Genomic DNA, 27,699 nt, shown 5'->3' with positions numbered 1-27,699 from the left:
GGTGAATTTTATGGTACATATTATACCAAATCAAAACCATCATTAGGAGAGGAAAAGAAAAGAAAAGTTGGAGGGAAAGAAGTTTGGGAAATGCGGTTCCCTATAACATCAAGACCACAAGGACAGAGTGAGCACTTGCAATTTTATGTTGCCTTGACATTGTTGTTTTTGTTTGTTGTTGTTTGTTTTGTTTTGTTTTGTTTTTCTGCACTGGGGATAGAGCCTAGAGGCACTTACCCACTGAACCACTCCCCAGCCCTTTTTATTTCATTTTGAGACAGGGTCTCCCTAAATTGCTGAGGCTGACTTTGAACTTGCGATCCTCCTACCTCAGCCTCCCGAGTTGCTGGGGTTGCAGGTGAGCACCACCACGCCCTGCTCTTGGCAACATTTTAAAATAAAAGTTTAACTTTCTCATACCAGAAGTGAAACTCAAGTTACCCTCAACTCGTCTGTCCCCACCGGAATGGCCCTAGCTGGTGGCTACCGATACAAACCCAAAGGCACTTCTACTTTTATTTGCAGTTTGTTTTAAACAGACCATTGAGACATTTGCTCAGGACCTGATGTGACCACCTCAGAGTCACAGCATGACCTGTGTGACTGCTTCCTTTAAACCTGCCAATTAAAGATCTCTGTAGGAAACCAGTTTGGATGATACCCTGGAATCCCAAAAGGATCCCGGACCCACCAGTCCCCTGGTTCTCCGTTGGCGCTCAGTGGGCAAGCACACCAGCTCCCTCCCTTCCCCCCAGGATCTAATAAACACGAAAACTCTTAAACTTTCACTTTGTGGTTAGGTTGTTGCAGCTTTTCCTGCAGTGTGACCCCTGATGGCAGGGCCACCTGAGGGACCTCACGCAGGTGATATAGGTGGTTCCTCTCTCCTGGCTCCTGGGACAGTAGCTCCTGGCTGAGCTGATAATGAAACTCAAAAAGTTTCATTCAACCCAAAGGGAAAAATGGGGACACACCCCCTGACTCCTACCCTCTGCCCACAGCCTGACATGTGATACCCTGGCTATAAACCTGTGCTGGATTAACCAGGAGCCCCTCACCGAAGTTCTGCCAGGGGGCACAAGGGGCTTTTCGAATGTAAATGACCTGATGATTCAGGATCTTATGACCAGTGAGGGGGGCTGTCACTCTGTCACCTTTCTCAGACCCTTTGTCCCCAGAAAGCTCTCAGGGGCCCTAATGAGGCTTGGAGGGAGGAGCAGGGGTGGGAGGGGCGGGCAAGAGGGAGGGGTGGGGAAGAGGGAGGCTCCTCTCACAACTTAAAAGGGGCTCTTACCATTTCCTCCCCAGACAGGGGTAGCTGAGACTGGGGCACAGCCTTCCTGTGTGGTTTCAGTCGCCGGAGAGTGTCATGGACCTGGGTGAGTAAACCTCCCTGTGAGACAAAACGGGGAATAGCACCGGGGTCCCCGACCCCAGGCAGACCTAGTGGAGTCGGGGTAGGGTGGAGGGCATGAGGAGCTGCCGCGGGAAATCAGGAGGTTTGGTGGGCATTGGTGGCTACTTCCAGAGAATGACACTCTGGAGTCCCAGGGAGGGTGCACCTGCCCTTTCAGACCCAGGAGAGCAGGCAGCCATTGGGGCCAGGAAGGACCAGGGGGGCCAGGAAGGACCAGGGGGGCCGAGGGGGTATCTTTCTAAAATAGCAAGGAATGGAAAACTCAGCAAGGTGGGGCTGGGTGGGTGACCTGGATGGAACCTGTTCTTATGAGGTCCCCTGAGACCTCGGGGACCAGTTTCAGCAGGGGGAAATCCTCCTTGGAGGGCTCAGGACCTTTCCCCCTCTTCTCAATGCTTTCCCTTCTCCCCTACTCACTGGGAGTCTGGATCCCAGTGCTGCCGGGTTCTGAGAAGTAGTCAATCACAGGTGACTGTGTTGTGTGCACGGTGCGGTGCAAAGCAGGTGTGGTCTGCGGTGCTTTCTCTCTGCTGTGCAATCCATGGGCTTTGCACCAGCTCTGCCACTTGCCTCTTGCAAGTTCAGGGATAAAAATGGAAGAGCTGGTGACACTCAGCTTAGAGAAGCCATAGCCAGCCCTCCAGCACGGCCCCTGTCCCTGATCAAACCCCCCCTTACTCCAGCCAGATAGACGCCTCTGGGCTGTAGAAAGCCCTTCTTCTGGTCTAACCTGGGTCTTGACTAGAGAGGATACAAAGGGAGCCCCAAGTGGCTGCTGAGTGGGTCTTCCAGCCCCAGACACCCCAGTTGTCAATCTCAGCTGCAGAGTCAGTGCCGCCTGAAGCAAAGAAGGCCAGGTTCTTAGATGGCTCGCCACACCAGCAAGGGAAGCGGCCTCAAAGCCACAAGAGGTTGGCTTTAAAAAGTGAAGGTTCCTTGGTGCTGTCCTCACACCCTCCCCGCCACACCACAGCCCTTGCCTCCTCTCTGCCTTCCCCACCCACCCTGAATCCTAGGTCTGGACCCAGCCGACAGCTGTGGAAGGGGTACAGTGGTCCCCCCATCCACCGCCTGTGAACTCCAGTATCTTGCATCTCTGCCTCCTGGGTGCTTTGGGGATTAAGTGGCAAATGTTTGTGGAATGGATGGACGGATGGATGGACGGATGGATGGACGGATGGATGGACGGATGGATGGAATGAATCAAGAACTTCAAGTGGAGAAAATCTCTTCTAACTTCTCTTCCCAGTCAGCCTGCCCCCTAAACCCACTCCATAGAATCCAAATGTGCCAGCCACAATCCCCGAGCGCCCACACCACCCGCTGGCCATGGCTTCCCTGTGTTGGCCACCATGCCACTAAATGTTCGAAAAGCAGCTCCCCTGGAGGAGGAGTCTAAGCTGGTCAATTTCCATAGTGTGACTTCTCCTGCCCTGCTTGACCCCAGGCAGTCAGCTGTGACTTCTTAAGGCACAGAGGGATGCTCTCACCACTGGCTCCAGAGCATCTAGGAGCATCCCCCTGGACTAGGTTTGGGGACACTAGACCCCTGGGCCTGGACACAGGAGGGATGGCAGCCCCTGGTCCTGGAGGAAGTGATGTTCTTGCTTCCTCACTCAACCTGAGAGAGAGCCCCAACGGCCAAACCCGAAATCTGGGTCTGAGGAGAGGCCTCTGAGAAGCTGTGCTCAGAACGGGCTCTGGGCCGTTGGAAGGGCGGCTGGGCCACAAAGGGTCTGTTTTTCGATATTCGTCTGCCCAGGAGGGAGCCAGAGAGGTAGATGAGGAGGCACAGTTTCTGTTACACAAAATGAAAACGCCACTTGAAGGCTGAGCCGGACTTTTTCGCGGCCTTTTTTTCGCAGTTTGAATGAGCAACCCTTTCACCCTCCCCACTGTTAGAATTCTCAAAAGCAGAGAAAAGAAAATTGACCTGCCACAGACTTGGGTGTCACAGCGTGGCCCTACGTGGTGGTGGTGGCGAAGGAAGACGCTAAAGGAATTCAGGGACCATCCTTCCTCTCTTCCCTCAGAGGGGAGAGCTACCTCCTGGGTGGCTATGGAAAAACCTCTCTCTTTGCCAGGTGCTTTCTTTCAGTCAACTCTCACTGATTGAGGAATCCAGGGAAAACCAGTCAGGTGAGGAGAGAGACATATATGTCAACACTCGACGGTAGCAGAGTGAGAGAGAGCATTAATGGGGATAAGGACCAGAGGGCATTTAAGTTGGGTTTTGAAGGATGTGGAGGAGTTGTCGAGCCAAATGAGGACAGGGTCCAGGATATGGCAGGGACATCAAACTCACTGCCATCAGAAGCCAATAAGGTAACTAAGATAGAAGGCATAAGATCTAGGAAGGAGAGGGGGGTGGAGTGAACCCAGCACTGCAGGCCTCCCCTAAAGACATCCACATCAAATAGTGTTAGAGCCCCCTGCAGCACTCAGAAGACCCTGGGAACTCAGGGCTCAGGAGCGGTCAACTCTGGCAAATGTAATAAAGGCAAGAAAGAAGCAAATGGAGGGAGAGTAAAGGTACCGTCCGACCAATACTTACCACTTTGTGTGGCATCACTGAGAAGTTCGCATTTTATCTTGAAAACAGTTGAGGAGGCAGTGAAGATTTTTACTTCTCAATGAGGTGAACTAAGGGACTAGATTTGTGTTTTGGAAAGAGCTGCAGAACCTTCTATCAGACAGGACCAGTTCTGAGAGATTATGGCGAATAGAAGCAACTGAACAGCCAAGTGTGGTGGCTCACGCCTGTGATCCCAGCCACCCAGGAAGGTGAGGCAGAAGGATCGCAAGTTCAAGGCCAGCCTCGGCACCTTAATGAGATCCTGTCTCAAAATATTTAAAAAAAAAAAATGGAAAGGGATGGGGAGGTAGCTCAGTGGTAGAGCATCCCTGGGTTCAATCCCTAGGACCATTAAAAAAAAAAAATAGAAGCAAGAGAACTGCATGACCAATGGTTACAGAGAGTGGAGGTTGCCTTCATGCTCCACAGAGGGCCACATACCCAGCAGGCACATCAGGAATGTGGCATGATGCAGTGGTGAGAGCCCAAACCTGGCTATGCCATTCACATCTCAGATCCATCTCTGAGAAGGCAGCTGTGTGCCACCAGACAAGTAGCTTAACCTCTCTGGGAGTCTGTTTCCTGGAACGTAGAATAAGAATCACAGGGAAAACCTTACAATATATTGTGAGGGAGAGATACATAAAGACTAGGAGGTAGCACACCAAAAAAAAAAAAAAAAATGATTTCCAGAGTCAGAAGGTTCAAAGCCCAGCTCCACCACTAGCCATTCAGGTGACTCTGGGAATGCTACTACTAATCTTGCTGTACTGTTTCTTCATTGGCAAGTGGGGACGATAGCGGTGCCAATCTCTCAGGGCTTTTGCAAGGATGCAATGAGACCTCACAGGTAGGCGGTTTCATTGGCTAAAGCAGAGAATAGAAGTGACTCTCTCCTGTCCCTGCCTGTGTAGAACGGGTCCTCCAGGCTTCCTATCTCCTCTCTAGATCCTTGGGGCTTTCCTGCTTCTGCCCTCCCACTCCCCCACCCAGGAAAGAACAATTCCAGAGAGGAAAAAGATGGGGAGGCTCTGGGGCCAGATAATGGGCAGCCAGGAGTCCTGGGCAGCCTGGAAGGTCTGGGAAAACTTGGGAATGGGGTAGGAAGGAGCCAGTAACCTTCTCCTCCCAGACTGGAGGTTTCTCAGGACGGGGGCGGGGGGGGGGGGCTCCAATTGGAGTTCTAGGGAAGTTTACACTCATGATGCTCATTACTGGAAACTCAGGAACTCAGAAAACACCCAGCATCTAGGTCAACTGCTCCTCAACCTCCCCGAGAGTTCCAGCGCCATTGGTGCCACCCAAGTTGCTGCCCCAAACCAGTCGCTTTATGACTTTTAACAGACAGGAGTGATCTGACTCGTGGCCGCTGACCTGATCCCTGGGCCACACACCAGAATTCCCCTAAGTTCCCCTATTAACTTTCCTGAAAATGGTCCGTCCTGGACCAACAGGACGCCTGCTTATCCCCCAGGCCCAACACACTTGGAGTGTGAAATCACCCACGTACAAGGGCCAGGACCCCCATCCCCTGTCCCCCACCCCCCCACTCCATAGTAGCAAAAGGGAATGGGACGGGGCCCAGGAAAAGGGCAGCCAGAGTAAAACAGAAACAGCACTTGCTCCTTGTGTTTCACCTCTTGTGGCTGATCAAAACTTTGAGGTTTCTCGTTCTCGGTGACAGTCAGAGCGGGCTTTCTCTAGAGTAACCGAAAGACTTTGACGTGTTTAAAGAAACCTCGAACGCTGAGCATCAAGATGAGTCAGGGAGGGTAGGCGGTGCACTGGACCCTGGAGAGAGTGTGGTTAGGCGGAGACATGTGGCCTCAAGCTCAGGGGTTCCAGAGGTCATTCAATAAGAAAGGGGAGGGAGAGATCAGAGCAGGATGCCACACGGAGACCCATGCCCACCAGGACTGTAGATGCTCAGGCACGAGTGGGGGACAAGGGGACAGTGAGTTCCTATCCCCAGTATTCAAAGATGCAGCTAGGAAGGCATGTCCAAATACACCTGGCTTGACTGCCATGGTAAGCACCAGGAGCTTTATCCTTAGGGCTGGGTAGAGCCCATGGGAAGACACCATGGGGGTTGGCATCAGAACTATGCTTTAGGGACAGGCATGGTGGTGCACACCTCTAATCCCACAGGTTCTGGAGGCTAAGGCAGGAGGATCGCAGGTTCAAAGCCAGCCTCGGCAACTTAGCAAGACCCTGTCTTAAAATTAAAAAAAAAAAAAAATTAAAAGGCTGGGTATGTGGCTCAGTGGTTAAGCACCCCTGGGTTCAATCCCTGGTTCAAAAAAAGAACTATGCTTTAGGAACCGTGTCTAGCAGTAACATGCAGGATACTTTTATTGAGGTGGGAGGAATATTTTCTTATCTATGTGACCAGATGCCCTTCCTCCCTATCCTAGGAACTCCCAAGCACAGAATCCCCAGCCACAAGCCCTGTGCCTGGAGCCCCTAACTGCAACCTGGGTGTCATGCAGGAGTGCTCCAGCAGGTGGTGCTGTGGCCAAGGACACAGACCCTCGGGGCTTGGTCTGCTTCCCTAACCTCCAGAGGGCCCTCCGTCTCCAGAAGATGCCTGGAGCAGGGTCCCAGGCATTTCTGGTCCCTACTGAGACTGGAGCAGCAAATGCCCACGGGTCCTGCCTGAGTGTTTACAGGTGCTATCACAGTGACTTTCCTGTGGGTCAGACCCTGGCTGGGAACCGAGAGTCAGGGGACAAGGGGGAATTCCAGGGGTAAAGAAGGCACAGCTGGTGCCTTGGGGGTGTTCCCAGCCTGCTGGTGGGATGACACTTCTACATAAATGGCTCTGTCAACTGTCCTCCCTGCTCAGCCTGCAGGAGGAAATATACTCTAAGGCTCGGCCACAAGGCCAATGAGTAGGTGTCCGCAGCATATCCAGGCCCTGTGCCTCTCCATCTGCTGCTCAGAACCAAGGAGCGCCTCCTGACCTCCACAGCAGGTTCCATTTTCCTGCCACCCCCACCCCTATCACCCCACCCCACCCACGGGGGGGGGGTGGAGGGGGGACTGGCACTGCTCCCCTCCTACCAAGCACCCGAGGCATTAGATGAGAGAACAAGTGAAAGAAAATATACACAATTCTAGAAAAAGAAATATAATTACATCATAAAATAGTGCCCACCCGTCCCCCGGGTGTCCTCTCAGACCCTAGATGCTCCCTCCCTTGGGAGGACAAGCAGGGCATTCATCCATTCATTCACAGGCACACAATTCCTGGGCTTGCACCAGGTAAGAGAGAAGGGATTCCTGCCCCAAAGGTAGGCTCAGGGGACCAATAATCACTGCCAAGTAAATGTCAGTGAATGAAGAAGTGTTAGGGGGCCAGCGGGTCCTTACAGCACTCCCCTACCATGGAAAGGCAAGTGACGGAACCTCATTCCTCCAGCCTGTCCTGTGAAACCCCCTATTTCCTCGGCCCACCTGGCCAGGAAACACTCGAGGCTTCATGTGAGGCTGCTCACTCAGCTGAATACCAAGAAATGCTCCCTGGACCAAGGGACCCTGGCACCGAAGTAGGGCAGGACTGTGTGCACACTCCGGGGGCCTTGCCTTCTCTTCCTGCCTCACACTCACTGGGAGGCGCCACAGAGACCCTGGAGTCAGGCTCAGATGGAGTAAAGGAAGTCCAGAGAACATCTGGGACTCTTGGGGGGAGGGGTTGGGCCCTATCCCCCCAAGACCACCCTGGGGACTTGAGGGACAGTCAAGTTTCTGGTAAACTCTCCAACTCCAGAAGAAGCCCAGCTGGGCCAGGGTCAGTGGTGGGAAGCGCCTGCCCCGTGTTCTAATCCTGGACCTGGGAATGGAGGAAGGAGAGGTGAGGACAGGGATGCCGGGCAGCAGGCCAGGTGTTCAAAAGCACAATCTGGTTCTGATGTTCTCTTTTGCAAACGCAGAGCCTGGAGCTCAGGACGAAGGTTCCCAGCAGCATCTCCTCCTCCGCTGCTTTCTTTAATAACAAAGGGTCGTCCCTGCCAAGCAATAACTTTCTTGCCTTGTCTCCTACAGGGAAACCAATGAAAAGCGTGCTGGCCGTGGCTCTCCTTGTCATTTTCCAGGTGAGGTTTCCTACCAGGGGACGCTCTGTTCCCTCCCCGACTCTCCCCTCCCAAGCCAGGAGTGCTGTTGGAGAAGCTGGCCATTTGCTAGAAAGAAATAAAAGGCCCAGACAAAAACCCACCTGCCGTTCATTAAGCTGATGACCACCCTCCTCTCCGTCTGTTGAGCAACCCTCCCCTCCCCCCAAGAGTCCCAGATGTCCTCTGGACTTCCTTTACTCCATCTAAATTAAAATATGGGGTGAAGTTATTGACCACCACCTTCCCTACCCCACCTCCAGTCTCCCCACCCAAGAAACACAGACTGAGCTCTTGGAGAGAGAAGAACTGCAAAACTTTCTTCTCCCACTGGTTCTGCACAGGATCCCTGTCCTCACCTGGTTTTGCACATATGTGCACACAGGGAAGATGCCATGTGTGAGCAGAGAAAAGAAACTTTGGTCTGGTGACCCAGTTACTATTCTATCCCCCTCTCCCTTCAGTCCAAGGCTTCCCTAGAAGCCCCACTCTCTGTCATGAAACTGAGACCCATCTGGCCCTGCCATGAGGACAGGGATGAAAGATGGGGCCCAGACAATGTGGGGGAGGGTGGATGGAGCAAGCACCCCACAGGGGCTTGAACTCTGCAGGAGCAAAGATCCCCAACTTGCGGGTTTCCACTCCTCAGTCCCACCAACTGCAGCAGAAGATACACCCCATCAAGTGCCAGAGTCAGGAAACTCCTTGAGTTTCCTCTGTTTGTCAGGTGGGAGCGCTCTAGGGCTTGGGGAATAAGCCGGCTCCTCCGAGGCCACTCTGGAGAGGCAGTGCTTCAGAACTGGGCTCTTCCCCAGGTCTGGTGGCCAGAGGGGAAGCTTTCCAGGAGCTCAGGCCAGAGGCAGGCCCCAAGCTGGGCACTGTTCCCAAAACCCCATCCCAAAGGCCCCCCGGAGCTTGGACGGCAGCCCTCAACCTGGCCCCCTTCCCCATCTCTACTGCCTCCCTCCCTCTGCCCTGTGCTGCTGGCTGGAAGGCTGGGGAGGGGATGGAGACAGCTGTGGCTCATTCTTCTCTTTCTGGGGAGGGGTGCGGGGGGGTGCGGGAGGAGGCTCAGACAGGCAGGATGTGGTGGGGCTGTGGGCTGCAGAGGCATCAAGGCTGCAGGGGGGGGGGTTGTGGAGCAGGAGGACTGGGTGTGGGAGCACGTTTCACAGAGGCTGTGAGTACTGCCGTCCAAAAGGACTGAACCCCCTTAAGCCCAGGGATCCTGGACCTAAGGCCTTGTGTCTTCCTCTGGATGGGCCAAAGGCAGCCAGCTTCCTCCAGGACCCCCAGGCTGCAGCCACGCCAGGAGAACCCCATTTCACCCTCTCCTGTCCTCATCCCTGGACAGTGATGAATGCAGAATGTGGATTGTCATTGAACTGCTAAGAGCCTGGTTCCCTGAGGAAGAACCAGGAGTTTCCTGAGGCCGTTCTTCTAGAGCAGGGCCATCTATCATTGTGCACAGCGACACTGGTGCCCCCTCCTTCATTGATAAAATCACGGCAGGCTGCTGAACCTTCACCCTGTCCTGCAGACAGGCTAAAAAAAGCCTAGAGCAGCTGAGCCCTGCTGATTGGGATCTGCGTGCCGGAAGAGAGAGAGGCAGAGGGGTGGGGGGGAGAGTGGGAGCACAGAGGGAGAGTGGGAGAAGAAAGTCACACTTCCTTCCAGGGGCACAGCTGCCCACGACTCAGCCACAGCTGAAGAGCACTCCCCCCACGGGGCCCTGTCATCCAGTCATCGACTCACAGAGCTCAGTGCCCTTGGGCACGCGTTGCCTGAGCTCCTGCCGAGTGCTAGCGGACACCAAGAATCCATAAATGTCTCCAGGTTGCTCACTCACCACCTGGGATCACAGCCGTCTGCCCCAAACTTGGGGCTTCTTGTCCTCTTAACAGGAGTTTTGCCGCCTTCTCACGGCAGGTCCTCCTCAACCTTGACCCCAGGGTGGACTTTTCCCTCGAAATCCGAGGCATTTTAAAGGCCCCCTGGAAAACTCCACCAGGTTCTAAAGGAGGCTCCAGAAGAAAGACACACACACACACACACACACACACACACACACACACACACACCAACCTCATGGAGTTTTCAGGGGGCAAAATTAAGGGTCCCAGAACCTGGGCTAGGTACCTCACCACTAGCATGTGCAAGAGATAGGATTCACCTCCATTTCACAGTCAGGAAAACTGAGGCTTAGTGAGAGGAAGTGCCTTTAACCAGTTCGAGGCTCATTAGACCCCAAGGCCGCGACTATTTCCAGCCCACTGTTTACCCATGTGAGGCTGAGTGTCTCAGAAATGGCAAAATCAGACCCTTGATCCTGATTAGTAGAAATCTAGAATCCCGGGCCCCACCCAGCCCACTAAATTAGGGTATACCTTTGTTTTGGGGTTTGGCTTGGTTTGCGTTTTGTATCAGGGAGTGAATCCAAGGGCACTCAGGCCACACTGAGCCACGTCCTCAGCTCTTCTTCTTTTTTTTTATTTTGAGACAGGCCTCACTACACTGCTTAGGGCTTCACTCAGTTGCTGAGGTTGGCCTTGAATCTGTGATCCTCCTGCCTCAGCGTCCCACACCGCTGGGATTACAGGCATGTGCCACCATGCCAGACAGGATATCCATTTTAACAAGATCCCTAGGTAACTCATATGCATGTTAAAGTTTGAGATGCAGTGATTTCAAACCAAAGAAGTGCCTGGAGAGTTTAGGAAAAATACAGATTCCTAGGTCCCATCCCCTGAGATGCTGGTTCTCAGTTAAGGTCTGAAAATTTGTGTTTCTATCTCGTCCCAGGAGATGCTGATGACAGTCCACACTTTGAAACCACTGCTCTAAGATAAATCCCAGCCAGATTTGGACCCACCTCGCTAAAACTGAACTGTTTTCCCTTATTTCCTTCCCCACAGGTGTGCTTGTGCCAAGATGAAGTCACAGATGATTACATCGGGGACAACACCACGGTGGACTACACCTTGTACGAGTCTTTGTGCTCCAAGAAAGATGTGCGGAACTTTAAGGCCTGGTTCCTCCCTGCCATGTACTCAGTCATCTGCTTCGTGGGCCTGGTGGGCAATGGGCTGGTGGTGTCCACCTACATCTATTTCAAGCGGCTCAAGACCATGACAGATACCTACCTGCTCAACTTGGCCATGGCAGACATCCTCTTCCTCCTGACCCTTCCCTTCTGGGCCTACAGTGCAGCCAAGTCCTGGATCTTCGGTATCGACTTCTGCAAGTTCATCTTTGGTATCTACAAAATAAGCTTCTTCAGCGGTATGCTGCTGCTGCTTTGTATCAGCATCGACCGCTATGTAGCCATCGTCCAGGCTGTGTGTGCCCACCGCCACCGCGCCCGCGTGCTTCTCATCAGCAAGCTGTCCTGTGTGGGCATCTGGATCCTGGCCACGTTGCTTTCCGTCCCAGAGCTGCTCTACAGCGGCATCCAGAGGAGCAGCAGCGAGCAAGCCTGGCGATGCTCTCTCATCACCGAGCGTGTGGAGGCTTTGATCACCATCCAGGTGGCCCAGATGGTGATTGGCTTCCTGGTGCCCCTGCTGGCCATGAGCTTCTGCTACCTCGTCATCATCCGCACCCTGCTCCAGGCGCGCAACTTCGAGCGCAACAAGGCCATCAAGGTGATCATCGCCGTGGTGGTGGTCTTCATCGTCTTCCAGTTGCCCTACAATGGGGTGATCCTGGCCCAGACGGTGGCCAACTTCAACATCACCAGCAGCACCTGCGAGCTCAGCAAGCAGCTCAACATCGCCTATGACGTCACCTACAGCATGGCCTGCGTCCGGTGCTGCGTCAACCCTTTCCTGTACGCCTTCATTGGTGTCAAGTTCCGCAACGACCTCTTCAAGCTCTTTAAGGACCTGGGCTGCCTCAGCCAGGAGCAGCTCCGACAGTGGTCTTCCTGCCGGCACACGCGGCATGCCTCCATGAGCATGGAGGCCGAGACCACCACCACCTTCTCTCCCTAGGCAGCTCCTCTGCCCAGGGGAGAGGGACTTCTCTCAGGGCGAAGGGGACAGAGAGCAGATTCAAGACACCCATCCAAAAGCTGCTGAACGAAAAGCAGTTCTGGCCATTGAAGTTGACCTCAGCGTAAAAACCAAGAGTCCCAAGAGACAGCTTGACCCCAACACTAGCTACCTCAACCAAGGCTGCAGATAAAGCTGTTGTCCCCAAACCAGACATCAAAAGTGAAAGTGGCAAAACCATCTGCCCCTCGTGAGCCATAGTGACTGATGGTGGCAGGGGCTGCTGAGTCCCCTGAATGAACCTTCTTCCCAGCGAGAAAGAAGCCATCCCAGAGACTCAAGGGCAGAGGCCAGGCCTTCCAGAAAACAAGACTCTTGTCTCCAAGACCAAGATTTTGGCGAAGCTTCTTAGCCTGGTGAGAAAGGGGACAGGTCAAACCAACTCTGTGAGTCCCCTCCTCCATCTTGCTTTTCCACCGTCAGCAAGGCAACCTCCTAACTGCCCCGAGAGCACGTCTGCCCTTCCCCTGCCGCCGACAAGGAAAGGTGGGGTTCCCTGCAGGCCAGGCCGGCTGCCCCAACCTGACCAAGCCACTTTCCCAGCCAAGCTCTGCAGCAGCGATGACATAAGGTCAGGTCTCAGCTCCACGAGGATGAGAGGGGAGGACAGAAAGGTTGGAGACCAGAGAGGGTGACAGTGCTGGCTGCCAGATGAAAACTGTCCTGCTCTTCAGTTCATTAAGAGAGCAAATAAAACTTTGCTTAGAGGAAACGACAGCTTTGAAAGAAAGAGGCTAAACATTCTTTTGTAAATGGCAGATGAGTGTGTTCTTTTGCAATGTCCCACGCCCCACCTGACCGCCCCCATCCCCCTCCTCCCCATCCTCATTTCTCAGAGAAGCTCAGAAACATGAGAACACTGAGCTGTGCTCTGAGCTCATCCAGTGACAGCAGCCCAAGAAGCTGAAAGAGGGTTGAAGGAGGATAAGGACAGGATGTCCATCTTGTGAACGCCCTTCCAGAGAGCAGGAGATGGAACCAAGCCTGTGCAGTCACCAGTGAACCAGAGACTCCAATCTGAGTGGAGATTGAGAGAGACCACATTGTTCCAGTAACTCCTCTGCCTGGGAACCATCTTGACCCTCAGCTGGATCTGCGTACTAGTCGGCCTGCCCTGTGCCAGCTCAGCCTGGAAGTAGAGCCCTGACCCTTGTCAGGCCCAAAACTTGTGTTTGGAGGGAGGGCCTTTCCCTGGACTCAGAGGTCACGGCAATCTGAAGCATGGAATCTAGAATGGGACTGATGAGACAGGCTGGATGGGACCCTTCGCTGGGTGCTTAAAATCTGGGACCACCCAGGACGCTCCTTATGGGCCACTTGTTGCAATGGTCCTCGGTGGCGTGTGTCTTGATCCATTCTGAATGCAGCACTAAACTCCAGTCTGGGTCATTGTTAAATAGTAGAAAAGTGTTCCTCACAGTTCTGGAGGCTGGACAAAGGGCCTAAAGGGCACAGCAGGTTCCCTTTAGCTCTTTCATAAGGTCATTAATCCCATTCATGGGGCTCTTATAACCTCCCCCTCACGGGGGCCTCTCCCAGTAATGCCACCACTTTGAGGTTCCAACACATGGGTGGCAAAAGGACACACATTCAAACCACAGAGGTTTAGATGTCCACTGCAGAGGGTGGGAGGGAAGAACAGATGCTGCCCCATGCACAAACCAGGGGTCCATGTCACTGGTATCCTGGGCCCACCCGGAACCCTGATTTCTCCAAACCAAAGAAATCAGTCCAACCTGTGAGGTGTAGGGTGGATCTTAAAGGCCCAGCATGCACATGGCTCTGGGTCCCAGGGGGCATCTGAGGGAGGGTTGAGACCTTGGCACAAAAGATGAACCCACAGATTTTCCCAAGCCAAAGGCGCCTCCATTGGAAATGGAGCCTGCCTGGTAATGACGCCCATTCTCTGATCTCGTAATCACATGACATTACCCTCCTCCGCAGGACGCATGGGGCTGGGAGGTTTCTAACACGATTTGTCAGGCTGCCTCCAAGCCGGGAACTGGCGCCCTACAGGAATGAGGCTGGCACAGGGGCAGTCAGCATACAGCGGTGTCGGCGGCAACGGCATTAAATATTAAAAGGTGCAGCCGCAACCGAGTGTGCGAGTGTGCGTGCGTGGGTTGAGAAGGCGATGCCATTGTGCACATGTGTCCCCAAGGGGAACCTGCCCGAGCGTGTGTGGGGGTGTATATCCTAATGAGGTTACAGATGGGAAAACAGTCCTCCGTTCCTGCAGGGAGGAATGTAACAAGAGCCGTCACGGAAAAGGAAGCCCGGCCAGCCCCACAAACACGCCACCCCAACTTCAAATACATTTTTCTAGAATAACTGGACGTCTCCAAATATTTACAGAGACAACAAAACCCCCAAACTGCTGTGTCTCAGAGCTTCAGACCCCAGCCCCATGTGGGCCCAAACCCCACCCCTTACCCAGGGCTCTCGTGAGCCTACCTTGTGTTTGGGGATAACCCCTGGGAAAAAGGAAAGGACCCCCCAGGAGGCCCACCCAGGGCTTCTCTCTCTCTCTCTCTCTCTCTCTCTCTCTCTCTCTCTCTCTCTCTCTCCCTCCCCCCACCACCTTCTTCTGCTTCATACAGCTATCCTGCCTTCCTAGGTTTACAGTCCCCAGGGCCCTTCTACGGCATCCTGAAGTTTGCCTTCATTCCAGCTCCTTGTCCCCCTCGCCCTCCCTGGCTACAGCCACAGGCCAAGTCCAAGGCATTCCCAGGTCATGGAGCTGCCCTTTCAGCTAGAAGCACCCCGTCTCTCCATCACAGCTTCACAGAGCTGGAAGGGACCTCAACGTTCGGCAAGGCCAACCCCCGTCACTCTCTGGATGGTGAAACTGAGGCCCAGAGGGAGGGGCCGACATTCCAGGAGAGAGATCACAGCTCAGGGAGATTGCTTAAACTCACTTTGGGAGGAGGGTCTGGCAGGACTGCTGGAGGGTGGGGGGAGCCGAGGCTCTGGAGCCCAGCCAACTTCAAATCTCATCTCTATTGCTCCCCAGCTGTGTGACCTTCAGCTGTTGCTCAACTGCTCTGAGTCTCAGATTTCTCAGCTGCAAAATGGACAAGATTGGGGTAAACATGTAGCACAGTGCCCGGAATGTTGAGCGTGGTGGTGGGGAGCTCGGACTCTTGCAGTCAGACAGTCTGGTTTGAATCCCAGCTCCACTGCTTGGGCTGGTCACTTAGCCTCTCCGTGCCTTGTTTTCCTAATCTGTATAATGGGATTATTAGTAGTATTGACCTCCTAGGGTTGTGATGTGAAATAAATTATTCATATAAATAAAATGTTGTTGGGTGTCACTTAGGAACATTTAAGAAATGACAGCTTTAAAAAAAAAAAAAAAGAATACTGCTAACCTCGAGGTAACCAAGTTCAATCAATCCTTAGCCCAATTTCCAATCTCATACAATTAATGACAACTTTGGGATTAGTAGTCTGGCCTTCCCACCAAGCTATCCAGGTGAGACAAACAAGCTTACCTGAGGTCTACCAGAAGCTCTTGGCAACACTAGACCTGAAACCCAGGTCCCATCCAGAGCACATCCCATGAGAACTAGCGGCACTAGCTCCAACATTCCTGCACCACTACCTGTGACCTGCCTCTACTTCCTGGCAGGCACCCTTCCTTAAGGAAAACCTCTCTCACCCCCTTAAATAGTTCCGCCCTTGTTGTGGAGTCTGAGAAAATGAATGGAATATAGCAGCAGACCCATAGGAAATCAGGCAACGGATTCCCCACCTGGTGCTGGGGAATGGAACCCAGGGCCTCATGCATGCTGGGCAAGCACTCAACTACCGAGCTACCCCTGATCGTAAGAAAGGAAGCGAGGCTATCTTCCCCAGGACTTAGGTACTTGGTTGCATTTCTGTGTTGAGGGGTACATGGAAGGAAGGAAACAGCCCTTGGAGAGGGGTGGGAGCTTAAGCCAAAGGAGATGAGGGAGGGAAGTGATTCTAACTGGGGACAGGTGGGGCAGGGCTGGGTCTAGGGGATATATGCTGGGACCCCAATGTGGAAAGTGTCTTCAGCGGGTCAATGGATGTCCCTGTGTACACACACACATGTGCACATGCTCACACGTGCATAATTTCCCCAGGCCTCCCAATCCCAGAGGGGGGAAACAGGGGGATACGCAGAGAGAAGGGTCAGAAATAGCCAAGTTTCCCAGTCTGAGCCCCTAGAAAGCCTCAGGGGGAAGAAATAAGGACCCTCTCCCTCAACTCAAAAAAGCAGCACTGTCAGGCACCAAAACCATGAACGTCCAGCCCCCACTCCATGGGTGCAGGTGCCTGAAGGGCCCCAGCTACCCTGTGGCCATCCCAGAGTGGCTGTGCCAGTTCCAGGGCCCAGCCAGAGACTCACACAAGGGCTCTGCCTGCAGAAAAGACTCCTGGCCAGAGCTGCTTAATCCATCCTTGGCCCCTTCAGCTGGCCCTGCCCAAACTCAGAAACAAGAGAATGTGAATTCCCCTTGGGCTCCTCTCTCTGGGTTGGTGAGTGACCAAATTCAGACATCTCTGTTGTCAAGTCCTTCCTCTCCCGAGGGTGCTTCAGGGATGGCTATAATCTTATTTTGCTCTATTGTCCACAAATCCCAGGGGCTTGGCTGGCAGGACTGTTCTAAATGTCACACACAGTTTGACCTCCAGGTTCTCAGCTCAGGGTAAATAAGCACCTCCCTGCACAGTCTGGGAGGGGTCAGCCTGGCCAGGTCCTGTCTGGCTCCACTCCCTAGTGAGGCAATAGGTCCTGAGGACAGATGCCCAAGTCCACTAGACGGAGGGCAGGTAAAGCAACTCCCCGCCCTGAAGTCCTCTGGAGCCCATGTCAGAGCCTGCCTAGGACAGTTGAGTTTATATTTGTTCTGGGTAAATATCTGACATTATGACGTTCAGCAGATGCTGCCGATGACATGCCCCCAAACCCTTTCCCGATGTTTCAAAAGAATTTGGAAACACGAGCACATTTGTCTTGCAGAGTTTATGCAACAGCACTCGGGTGACCGAAGCAAAAACACGATCACATGCAAAGACTAAGTGGTGCCTTCCTCTTCCCAGGCCTGCAGGGGGTTTTCTGTGGCCTGGCTACTAAGGCCTGTGGTCAAGCCAGGCACTAGGGGGCCACCCTCATGGGAACCAGCTCTGCCTCCCACGCAGCAGCTTGAGAGTCCTCTCCCAAGCTGACTCCTGCACACACCATCTGGCCTGCGCTAGCACCTCTGTCTGCCACCCGCCCTGCTCCCCACACCGGTTCAAGGTGGCTCAGCTGCCTGGGGGTGCTGTTGCGAACCTCTGACCCCTGGGGGAAGGGAATGGGGAGAAGGATGGTGAATCATGCCTGTTCTGCTCCAAGTTGCCATCTCCAGCACCCCAGCACACCCGTCAGAGTCAGCCAGACTGAGCTGACTGTGGACTGCGGGAGCTTATGAGCTTCCATTGCAAGACCAGAAGCTGGGAGGCAGAGGGTGGGGTTCAGTGGAGGGGGTTGCAGGAGTCACAAGGGGCTGGGGGTTGGAGGAGGCTTTCAGAAGTGGAGGGCGATGCACCAGAAAAGGAGACAGGCTGGCATTTACTGAGTACCCGTGAGATGTCAAGGACTACTGGCTACACCTCCTCCCACTGAACTCTTACAAGATCAAGTAAGAAAAACCGAGGTTGGACTGTGTCATTTACCCATGGCAACACACTTAGCAACTTTATTAAGATTGTATTCTCAGCTGGGCATGGTGGCGCACACCTGTGATCCCAGTGACTTGGGAGGCTAAGGCAGGAGAATCTCAAACTCTAGGCTAGCCTGGGCCACTGAGCAAGACCCTTAGCAATTTAGCAAGACTGTCTCCAAATAAAAATAAAAATGGCTGGGGACATAGCTCAGTCGTAAAGTGCCCCTGGAATCAATGACCAGTAGCAAAAAAAAAAAAAAAAAAAAAGGTATTCTGTACTTCATACTGTACTAAGTAAGCCTCAGTATCTTATCTCATCCCATCCTCACAACAACCTACTAGAATCCCATTTTACAGATGAGGAAAGTGAGACTCAGAGAGGGTAAGTAACTTTCCTAAAGTAAGTGATAAAGCTACGAAGTGACTTCAACCAGTTCTAGCTGGCCTCCAAAGTCCTTGCTTTTGCCACCTTACCACAATGTTCAACTAAATAGCTGTTGATTGATGACTATATATTTCTGGAGCCCCTATTTAGAGCCAGGCATTGTTTCTAGGCAGTCAACATCTCTCAAAACCTGCTGGATGTGGCTTTGATCTGGGAGAAGGTGAATCAAATAAACAAAGACAGAACCCTCTTCTGGGGAGGGGAGTTGTCCCCCACAGATGGGCAGCGACTGGGTCTTTTCCACCGCCCTGTTCTCACACAGGCTTCCTCCTCAGCCCTCCAGGGCTGTACACACCTGGGAGTCACTGGCCAACATGGGCGGGTCACCGACCCTCTCTGGGGCCTCCATCTCCTCAGCCCTAGAAGTGGTGCTGGGTCAGATACTTTCCATCCACCCCCCCTCCGGCTCTGACGCGCTACTGGTGCCTCGTCTGGGTGGGGTGGGGGCCCAGTGCTCAGCTGGGCAGGGCTCTGGGCACGTAGATGCCTGGAAGAGGTGCAGGGTGAGTGGGGGAGGGGCTGAGGAAGCTGCTCCACCCCCAACTGTGGTTTCTGGTGGGGCCACCAGTGGCAGCAGGTGGAGGGAAGTGTTTGTCACCCTTTCCAACAAAGGCAGTCAAACAAAAGCCTCCCAGGGCACGATGGGAACAAGTCATAAAGGCGCCAAAAATAAAACACACCTTTCCTTTGGTAGGCACCAGCTGCTGAGGAGGCCTACCCTCAGGAGTGTGAGAAAAGGGTTCAGATTTCATGCCTGAGCACACTCATCAGCTCACGCACCCACACACATATGAGTAGGACACTTGAGCCGGGACTGGCTACATGGGTTAAGACCTGTTCAGACACACAGGGACCCACTCTCAATAAGAGCCCAGGCTGGGTTGAAGGTTTTGCTGTCTCCGTTTTGAAATCCTTAAGACTTTTTAAATAAGGAGACGGCATTTTCATTTTGCAGGAGACCAGGCCCTGCAAATTATGGAGCTAGGCTGGTCCTGCAGGTATGCACCTATAAGTAGGAACTTTTGCAATATGCTTAAGAAGCACACGCACAGTGGTACACAGAGTGCATACACCACACACGCATGCAGAAGTACGAACACGTGCACATGCACACAGCACCCACGAGTACAGCAGTAGCCCCCTCACATACATGCTGTAGCATGGACACAAGTAGTGCTCAGACCCACGAGCAGCCCACCTGCAGCCCAATCACACATTTTGATTGTTGTAGCATTGGAGGCAGCAGAACAGGACCCTGGGAAGAGCATGGAGGGAAACAGACCCATTCATCTACCCAAGACATCCCCCACACCTCAAGCAGGCTTCACTCATGGGCCTTGAGATCTCCAACCCAACCCGGCAATAGAGACCAGGAGGAAAGAAAGAGCTTGGGAAGTTGAGGAATGGAGAGAAAGAAGGCAGGGTGTGGGGTAGAGAGAGACGCTGCAAGAAAGAACAGGTAGGGCAGGAATTGAGTCTCCAGGTGAGTTAGCCCTGGAGAGATCCCATAAGATCTTAGGAGGTCTTGGACCCAAAGAAGCAATGTTCCTGTCCTCCCCCACAGGCACACCCTCAGAGAGGCAGTCCAAAGATCCCCACCTCCACTTAACTAGCTAGGTGGCCTTGGGCATGCCTCTTGACTTGCTTAGCCTCAGCCTGTTCCTCTATGGAATGAGAAAAACCACTGCAGGGTTGTGTGGAGCGCCTGGGTGCTGTGGCCTGGTCTCCTGGATTCTCCCAGCATTCACCAGCCTGTCTCCTCCTTAGACTTTGCAATCTGATTCTTGGTTCAGAAACTCTATACCCCTTCATTAACAGCAGACGTTCAGAATGTGTTTATTTCTTGTCTTCTCCCCTCACCTCCCAGCCAGATGTGAACACAGGAGGTAAATTTGGTTCATGGCCCACACTCCCTTCGGGGACCTTCATTGTTGGCTTCTTTTGATCCCACAGCCCCTGCTCCAAGCCAAGCAGGCCCCCTAGGCCTGGATCTTTTCCTTTTTCCTCTACCCTGTAACCTAACCCTGACCTTTCCTGTGCAAAACTGTTTCATGCTCTGTTCCTTCCCTGAACGTTCAACATTCAGCACTTAAGGAAGGATCCAGAAAAACAAATCTGTTCTAAGGTGCATGCCTTCATGCCTTGGTCCAACCACAGTCACCTACAGAGAAGGGAAGAAAGGTCACCTGAGTGGCCACGTAGTGAAGCCAGAATTAGACAAGCAGTTAATATAGATAGGTAAATCGAGGCAGGCACTCTACCAACTGAGCTACATCCCTAGCCCCTCATTAGAATACTTAAAAGTATTCACATCTCTGAATTTTTTTCCCTGTCAACTTACTGAGGCTTTAAAGGGTGAAATGACTTGGGTGAGTGAAAGAATTGGGCCTGTGTTCTTTCTGATATGTACCCTCCAGGAAATCAAATATAGCATGGTCCATGTACCGCCCCCCCCACCCTGCCCACAGCCCCCAACCCACCTCCTCTGCCTACAGCTGGTTCCCATTCCCCAGGGGTGGGAAGCAGCCAGAAAGTTGGAGGCCAGCCAGGGAGGGAGGTCTGGTCACCAGGTGCCCCTTGACAGAGAGGAGGGGGCAAAGCAAGACATCTGGGATCCCAATTCCCATGCTGGTTTTGCCATCTATCATCCATGTGTCCTCCACAAGTGAAGCCAGAATTAGTCAGGCAGTCAGTATAGATAGGTAAATCGAGTCAGGTCTGATCAAGGAGGCCAATTTTGAGAAAGTCCAGGAAGTTGGAGACTGTCCCCAGAGACATTGAATGTTAATTCTTTTAGAACCCTTCCTCCACCCTTATCAAGAACCTGCGCCCCCCATCTGTTGCTAAGGTAACCTGTCCCAGGAATTGCCCCTCCCTACAGGGAGCTATAAGGTTGTTAATTAATGTGTCTGAGGCTGCACCATCCTGCCCTTCCCGCTTCAGCCCACCTGTTTCCCACCTTTTGGCCACCCCACCAAGCATTCCTGGGCCTAGCCATGTATGCAGGAAGGAGAAAGGGGAAGAAGGCAAGAAAAGAAAGGAAGCCTGGGGCATATAAAAAGGGCAGAACGCCTTACTTCTTGGGATACCAGGGTCTAGCTATGGCCCCTTTCTTCCTCCCAGGAGAAGTCTATGTTACCCCTTCCTAAATAAACCCTGCTTTCTATGCTTGCCTCGGGGTGCTTCTGCAATGTTCAAACTTTAACATGTGGGGGTAACAGAGCAGATAACCACCAATATCCGGTGGTATCTTAAATACCTTCCTCTGTTCAGCCTCAGTTTCCCCATTCGAAGTCCAGTTAATAATTTAGAGAATTTCATTAAATAAGGTCGTGGATGTAGAGCTCTTAATAATGTGTAAAGTGGTGGAAAGGGTAAGAACTGACACCCCTCCATAACAGTAATGGGACTAATCACCTCCCCTGTGGGTACCTTGCCTGAGAGTTTAGGGGTCATCATTCCTAAGAGATGTGAGAATTAGCCCCTTTGACATAGTAGGGCAGAGGTCACTTGTTTTGGTTACAGAGTGAGGGCAGTAGCATGACTGAGTCCAGGTGCTCCCAAATCACCGGACACTCAGGGCACCCTGATCTGACCACATTTTCTTCCAGGGCTACAGGCTTCAGGCACTAGATTTAGCAGGTACAGAACAACTTCTGATTGATTTGGCACATCATAGATCAAAAAAAAAAAAAGAAAAAAAAATAGTTTGTGGAATAAATGTAAGAGTAGTGAATTTGGGATCTTCCTACACCACGGACTGAAAAAGCATATATCTATCCAAAAAACCCTGCATTGCAGAGACATGCCAAAGAGAAAGGGCCCTGCGTGGGAAGGCTAATAGTAAGAGCATCCTTTCTGATGCTGTCCTGGAAGGGTCCCAGATGGTAAACAGTCGACCCTCTAATGTTGACCCCATCCCCCCAAGCACAGGGTCCCAGGCTCTGACGCAGGCACCTCTGCAAATAGATGCTGTTTCCATGGGAACTGAAACCCCGGTTTGTTTTTCCCTCCCAGGCACTCTGTAATTTCCAGCACAACGCAACGTCAGCCTCGCAACCTCGTGGCGAGCCGCTCCGGGGCTGTGTCCAGCACAAAGCAGCGGAGCTGACCTAGAGAGGTCATCCCGAGCTGTCCTCCCAAAAGGGCCTCCGAGGCCAAGGGCACCAGCCCCGGCTTCCACTCTGCCCGGAGGCTGCCCAGAGGTGGGCGGGGCCACAGACTGTCCTTGAACCTCCCCAAGGGAGGCCTGAGAGGCGGGAGGCGGGGCGTGGGGAGGGGGGGGAGACAGGGGCTCATTTCCAGGAAGAAGTGGGAGGGAAGGAGAAGGTCTCAGTCTAGCAGCCCTGCCCCAGGGAAGGCGCTGGCGATGGGTAACAGATGATTTCTGGCTGCAGGGGGAGGTTGTGCTCTCAGCAGTTGGATCGTCAGCCTCCATTGTCTGAGACCGCGAGAAAACCGAGACACAGCCAGATCGCCTTGAAACCTAAATCAGAGCCTAAAAGGACTTGGGGTGGGGGGCAACGGGTGGAACTGGTGGTCAGGACGATGGTGCACTTTAAGAACAGGGTGAGAAGAGGGCAGAAGGGGCCACCCATGCCAGAGGACGTGGCTGCTCCTGCCCCTCCCCCACACACACACATTTTGAGCTTAGGCCTGGGAAGGCAGGTCCTCCCCCAATTCCACTTGGAGATGACAGAGGCCCCCACTGACATCTTAATTGCAGGCGACAGTTAAGAGCCATGTGACAGACCCAGAGCCAAAGCTAGCCAGCTAAGCCCACCCTGATTTCTGACCCAGGCAGAGACGGCAGGTTCGGTGACCCGCTTCCCCAACAAGGACAACAGCTAAGCTTACTCTTCAGCTGGGGGGGGCGTGGCCCAGGTGCCCTCAGGGACCCCAGAAGGGGAGTTCTGAGGTCAGGGTGGGAATTGGGATGCCTTTTAACTAGCTCCTTCACCCTCCCTCTCTCCACCCTCCCTCCCCCCACTCCTTCAGCCACAGGAGCAGTGACAATAACACCTACTCTCCCGCTTTCCAGGCCTGTGGGCGAGGTGAGGACATCAGTGTGAAAGTGCTCAGTGGCGGAGCCCTTGCTGTTGTTGTTATTATTACCTGTGGGAGAGTCCCATCCCCGATTTAACCCCAGAACTTTCCACACTTCCCACCCCCTGCGGTACCAGGAGCCCCAGGGCAAGGCAGCCACTTTTCTTCAACCACAATCCGTATTTCTCAACAGCATCCTCCCGCGGAGGCTGCACACCCAGGCAAATAGCCCTGAGGAAAGAGAAAGGAACGGGAGAGGCAGGCTGGAAGGGAACAGGGTGTGGTGGGAAGCGTCCCCTCCCCAGATTGGCAACTGTTTCTACTACTTTCTGGGGACCCCATAGCCTGGTGGCTCCAGACTTCAGGCCTCATGCTCAGCCAGGGCACCTTTGGCCACCTACCCACTGCACCCTGTGGTTAATGACAACAAACCACTGACCTGATTTTCTGTAAGAAGATAATAGGGCACCTTTGTTAGCATGCAGGCCCGTGCTCATGCTCGCTCTGCTCTCTCTCTCTCTCTCTCTCTCTCTCTCTCTCTCTCTCTCTCTCTCTCTCTCTCACACACACACACACACACACACACACACACACACACACACAATGGAAACTTTCTCTGTCTCCTTGACAGGAACTCAGCCCTGAGAAGGAGCTTCCTCCTGCACAAAGCTGAGTGTTTACCTGCGGTCAGTCAGTCGGAGGCCAGGGTTCCCAGAGCCCTCACTGCAGGGGCACTGCAGCCAGGGGACAGTGCCTCAGGCATTCTAAGTCTGCTTTCCCCACTGGGCCACTGGCTCTGTTGGGCATCAAGAAAGAAATAATAAAACCCTCAAACCCTCAAAGGGCCTGAGAGGTGGATCAGTTTGCCAAATAAACCAGTGTCTGCCATCCCCAATCTTTCTTCAAACTTGGTGTCCCTAGGGCCTCAAAAGCACCTTAGAGCAAGATTCTGATGAGGTGCTTTTACAGTAAGTTCTCCAGGATTGGTAACTGCTTTTATTTTTAATCACCATCAAAGGGTGCCTGCTTTCTCCTGCTGGGCTGGGACAGCACCTGGAGCGGTGACTGAATGCGCTTAGCATCCTTGGCCCCTGCCCAACTCCTGCTCTTAGAGACGCACAAAATGTCAAAGCCAAAGGAACCCCAGGAGTCACAGCAAGAAAGTGTCTTGCTGAGAGTCTTTGGCCTCCCACTCACAGTTACCCACCCTCACTCCACCCCCCCCCCAGGGTCCTGACCAGCAGCTGTGGCATTTCCAGGGAGCTGGTACACAATGCAGTTTCCCCAGCTCCCAGGCCTGCAGGACCAGCTGCTGCAGCCTAATAACCCCAGGTGATTCCAAGTGCAACAAGGTTGAGGCCCACTGCTACTCCCCAACACTGTGCACAGCCCAAGCCTAGGCACCTAAGAGCTATGTCGGCCAGCTGTGCCCAAGAGGGACTACAGCCTGCCCCTCATGGCCTCCACTTCCTTTTCCCTCCAGCCAAGAGAGCCCAAAGGGTCCAATGAAGTTGTTGCAGTCAAAACCTCAGTCCTAGGCTGGGGATATATCTCAATTGGTAGAGTGCTTGCCTCGAATGCACAAGGCCCTGGGTTCAATCCCCAGCACCACACACACACACACACACACACACACAAAATTTTAAAAAATTAAAAAAAATAAAAACCAAAACCACCCTCAGTCCTAGCTGCCTGTGTTGAAGGGCAGGATTCAATAGCCCCTACTGTGTGTGATGATGGTCCACATCCTACCCTCCCTTCCAAGGTCACCTGTGCACCCCTTCCAGACTTTGCCTTTCTTGGAGCACAGAAGCAGAGATAGGCAGCAAGCCACCTGCTCAGTCTCATTTTGTCTGGCCTAAACTTTGAAGTCTACCCACCCTCTAGGAGCAGATGGGGGTCACAGACCCTGTGTACCCCAGTCCTGCCCTGCCCCGCCCCTTAGTTTGTGTTCTCTGGTTATCAGTGTTCCAGATCCCCACGGTTGGCTCCCTGACAAGAGCCCAAACATCGGGCCTCGTTCCTGCAGCAGGCAGGCAGCGCTCAGCTGCGCTACAGGCACCACCCGGAGGGGAGCTGACTGGTTCTGAAGGCAGAGGCAGCTGTGGGAACCTGAAAGCCATTAACAGCTATCAACACCCCTGGGGTGCGAATATCAATGATTCATTTATTGCTATTAACATGTTAGTGTGAATTAGCTACTGGCTTCTTCTCAATTGGCTGGCAGAGAGTGGGCTGGGACATTTGGACTGTTGAGTTTCGATAGGAGACAGTTCCCTTCCTTCCCTGCGCCCTTCTCTAGCTAGTTGCTCCTGCCTGTCTCAGCCTCACTGGGACGCTAGGGATGCATACCTGAGGAGCCTGTCCCCCATGGGTATCAGTGCTGCATTGACCCTATTCCCATGGTGTGGGATTCGGAGGGTTCTGTGAGGAGGGGGTGCTGCCTTCACCTGCAGACAGGTCTCAGTTCTCAGAATTCTGCCCTCAAGGGAGAAAATGAGTTATGGTAGAGGGACATTGAAGGAGCTGCTAACACATGTTGGTCCTATGCTAACTCTGTAACCATTATTCCCGTTTTACAGTTGAGGAAACTGAGCCTGGAAGAGTTTAATAACATACCCAAGATCACCCCGTTGGTGAGCAGCATATCCAAGATTGGTGTGATCCTCCCCCTACTGGCCAGGTCTAGAGAGTTGAGGCCAGTACATTTAGTGTCCTTCCAAGAGGTGGAGAGAGGTGGGTAGCTCAGACACACCCCTTCTGGTGGCAAATGAGCTCTGTCCTGCAGACTCTTCTCTGTTCTCTCTGCTCCCAGGGAAGCAGCCCAGAGAGCATCCGCTGATGACCTGGATTCCTGGCTCTGCTCTGGCAGTGTGTCTGCGCATGCCTGGACTTGAAGCCCCACCTCTTGGCCTCCCACAGGGTCTCAAGCTAGGCCCACAGCCTCTGGGGCTGTATTGCTCCTGCCAGCAGGATAGAGCTGCACATGATGTGACAACAGCCAGAATGGCACAGATCCCAAGGCCTGAAGCATCCTTCCAGGTGGGCAGGAGAGCAGGTGAAGGAGCCAGTTAGGCCTGAGAAGGGGTGGGGCTTCCCCCAAGCATTTCAAGCACTGAATGAAAAGGTCAGGGGCAGCACCCCCCAGGCTGAGCTGTCCATGGGGCCGAATGGTTGGCGCCCTCCTCCTCCCCGTCCCCATGCCAAGCCCAATTTTGAAGAAACTAGTATTTATTAAGCACAGCTATTGAGCAAACCAGGGACATCATCTTATTTCGCCAGTGCTGTTATTCCATGTCCCACTGAGGAAACCATGACCCAGAGAGGCTTATCAATGTGCCAGTTCCTGCAGTCAGGGCTGAGAGGCAAGCCCAGGTCATCTGGTTTCCTCCCCTTCACTCCAATACCACAGCCCTTTAAGTGAACTTGACTTGATTCTTGAAACCAGAAGTTCAACCTTTCTGCACCCAAGTCCCCCCCCCACACACACACATCCTTGATTATGTGCCATGCCCTGAAAGCTGCAGGGGTCTCACAACAGAGCAAAGGCATCCAATATTGGAAGGCAAGTCCCAATAAAGGGGGGGCCAAGGCATACCTTGCGATCCCTTCCCTCAGCTTCTTTAGTTTCCCTAATAAAGCCTGCATTTTCTTTCCTCCTCCATCCTTTCTTCCCCCTGAAATACAACCCCAGCCATCAGAATTCTGTGTCACCTGTCAGAATCCTATGTCTCTTTCAAGTACTATTATAAATGTCACTTCCTCCTAGTACCATTTCTTTCTTTTTTTTTTTTTTTTTTGTGGTGGTACTGGGGATCGAACCCAGGGCCTTGTGCATGCGAGGCAAGCACTCTACCAACTGAGCTATATCCCAGCCCTCCTAGTAACATTTTAATATGAACTCCTTTTGTTCCTCACAGGTCTGTGCCTGTTTGTGGCACTTCCCAGCGACTGGAGTTTCTAAGTACCATCTCATTCCTCCAGTGTACTGTAAGCAGGTCTTGGCCTGTCTCCCCTGGTGCCTGTCACAGTGCCAGATACATAGTAGGTGCCCAGCAGAGCCCAGTGGAACTTGCCAAAGCCCCTGTCTGAAGGTGGCTTTGACTCCCAGAGGACTGGGGTGGCTCAAAAGGAGACCCTGGCTTCCTGGGGTGAAGGGTGCTGGTGAGCAAGAACCCTGCCCTTCTCCAAGGCTGGCTAGAGATGCCAGCTCTGTCACCAGGAATCATGAGAAAGCCGGGAACGGAGAGTAGAGCCAAGGAATGTCCCACCCACAGCATCTGGAACCACTTCCTTCCTGGAAGGAGAACAAAGCAGAAAGAGGAGATAAGGCCTCTCCCTGCAAGCAGGGCTGGGGAGAGCTGGGCCCCAAGT

The 27,699-nt window shown here is 53.2% G+C and overlaps 1 protein-coding gene and 1 non-coding gene across 2 annotated transcripts; one reads left to right on the top strand and one right to left on the bottom strand.

Annotated features, from left to right (window-relative positions):
- The first annotated feature begins 1,330 nt into the window (after positions 1 to 1,330).
- Ccr7 (C-C motif chemokine receptor 7) lies at positions 1,331 to 12,096 on the top strand. The gene is made up of 3 exons (XM_026387122.2): positions 1,331 to 1,379; positions 8,037 to 8,086; positions 11,020 to 12,096. Exons 1-3 carry the CDS (start codon positions 1,370 to 1,372, stop codon positions 12,094 to 12,096), a joined length of 1,137 nt encoding a protein of 378 aa, XP_026242907.2. The 5' UTR covers positions 1,331 to 1,369.
- Positions 12,097 to 27,126: 15,030 nt separating this feature from the next.
- Positions 27,127 to 27,198, bottom strand: Trnaa-cgc (transfer RNA alanine (anticodon CGC)). Its single transcript has one exon. It is a non-coding gene; the product is annotated as a tRNA-Ala (tRNA).
- Between the last annotated feature and the right edge of the window lie 501 nt (positions 27,199 to 27,699).

The sequence above is a fragment of the Urocitellus parryii genome, chromosome 7 (assembly GCF_045843805.1).
Source record: "Urocitellus parryii isolate mUroPar1 chromosome 7, mUroPar1.hap1, whole genome shotgun sequence".
Classification (NCBI taxonomy): Eukaryota; Metazoa; Chordata; class Mammalia; order Rodentia; family Sciuridae; genus Urocitellus; species Urocitellus parryii.
The sequence above is the reverse complement of the archived record's forward strand: the minus strand, read 5'-3'. Positions and strand labels throughout refer to the sequence as shown.

Bases quoted from the DNA above. Each gene is read 5' to 3' on its own strand.
- Ccr7 (XM_026387122.2), top strand. The intron at 8,087-11,019 runs GTGAGGTTTCCT...CCTTCCCCACAG, and splicing joins CTCTCCTTGTCATTTTCCAG to GTGTGCTTGTGCCAAGATGA.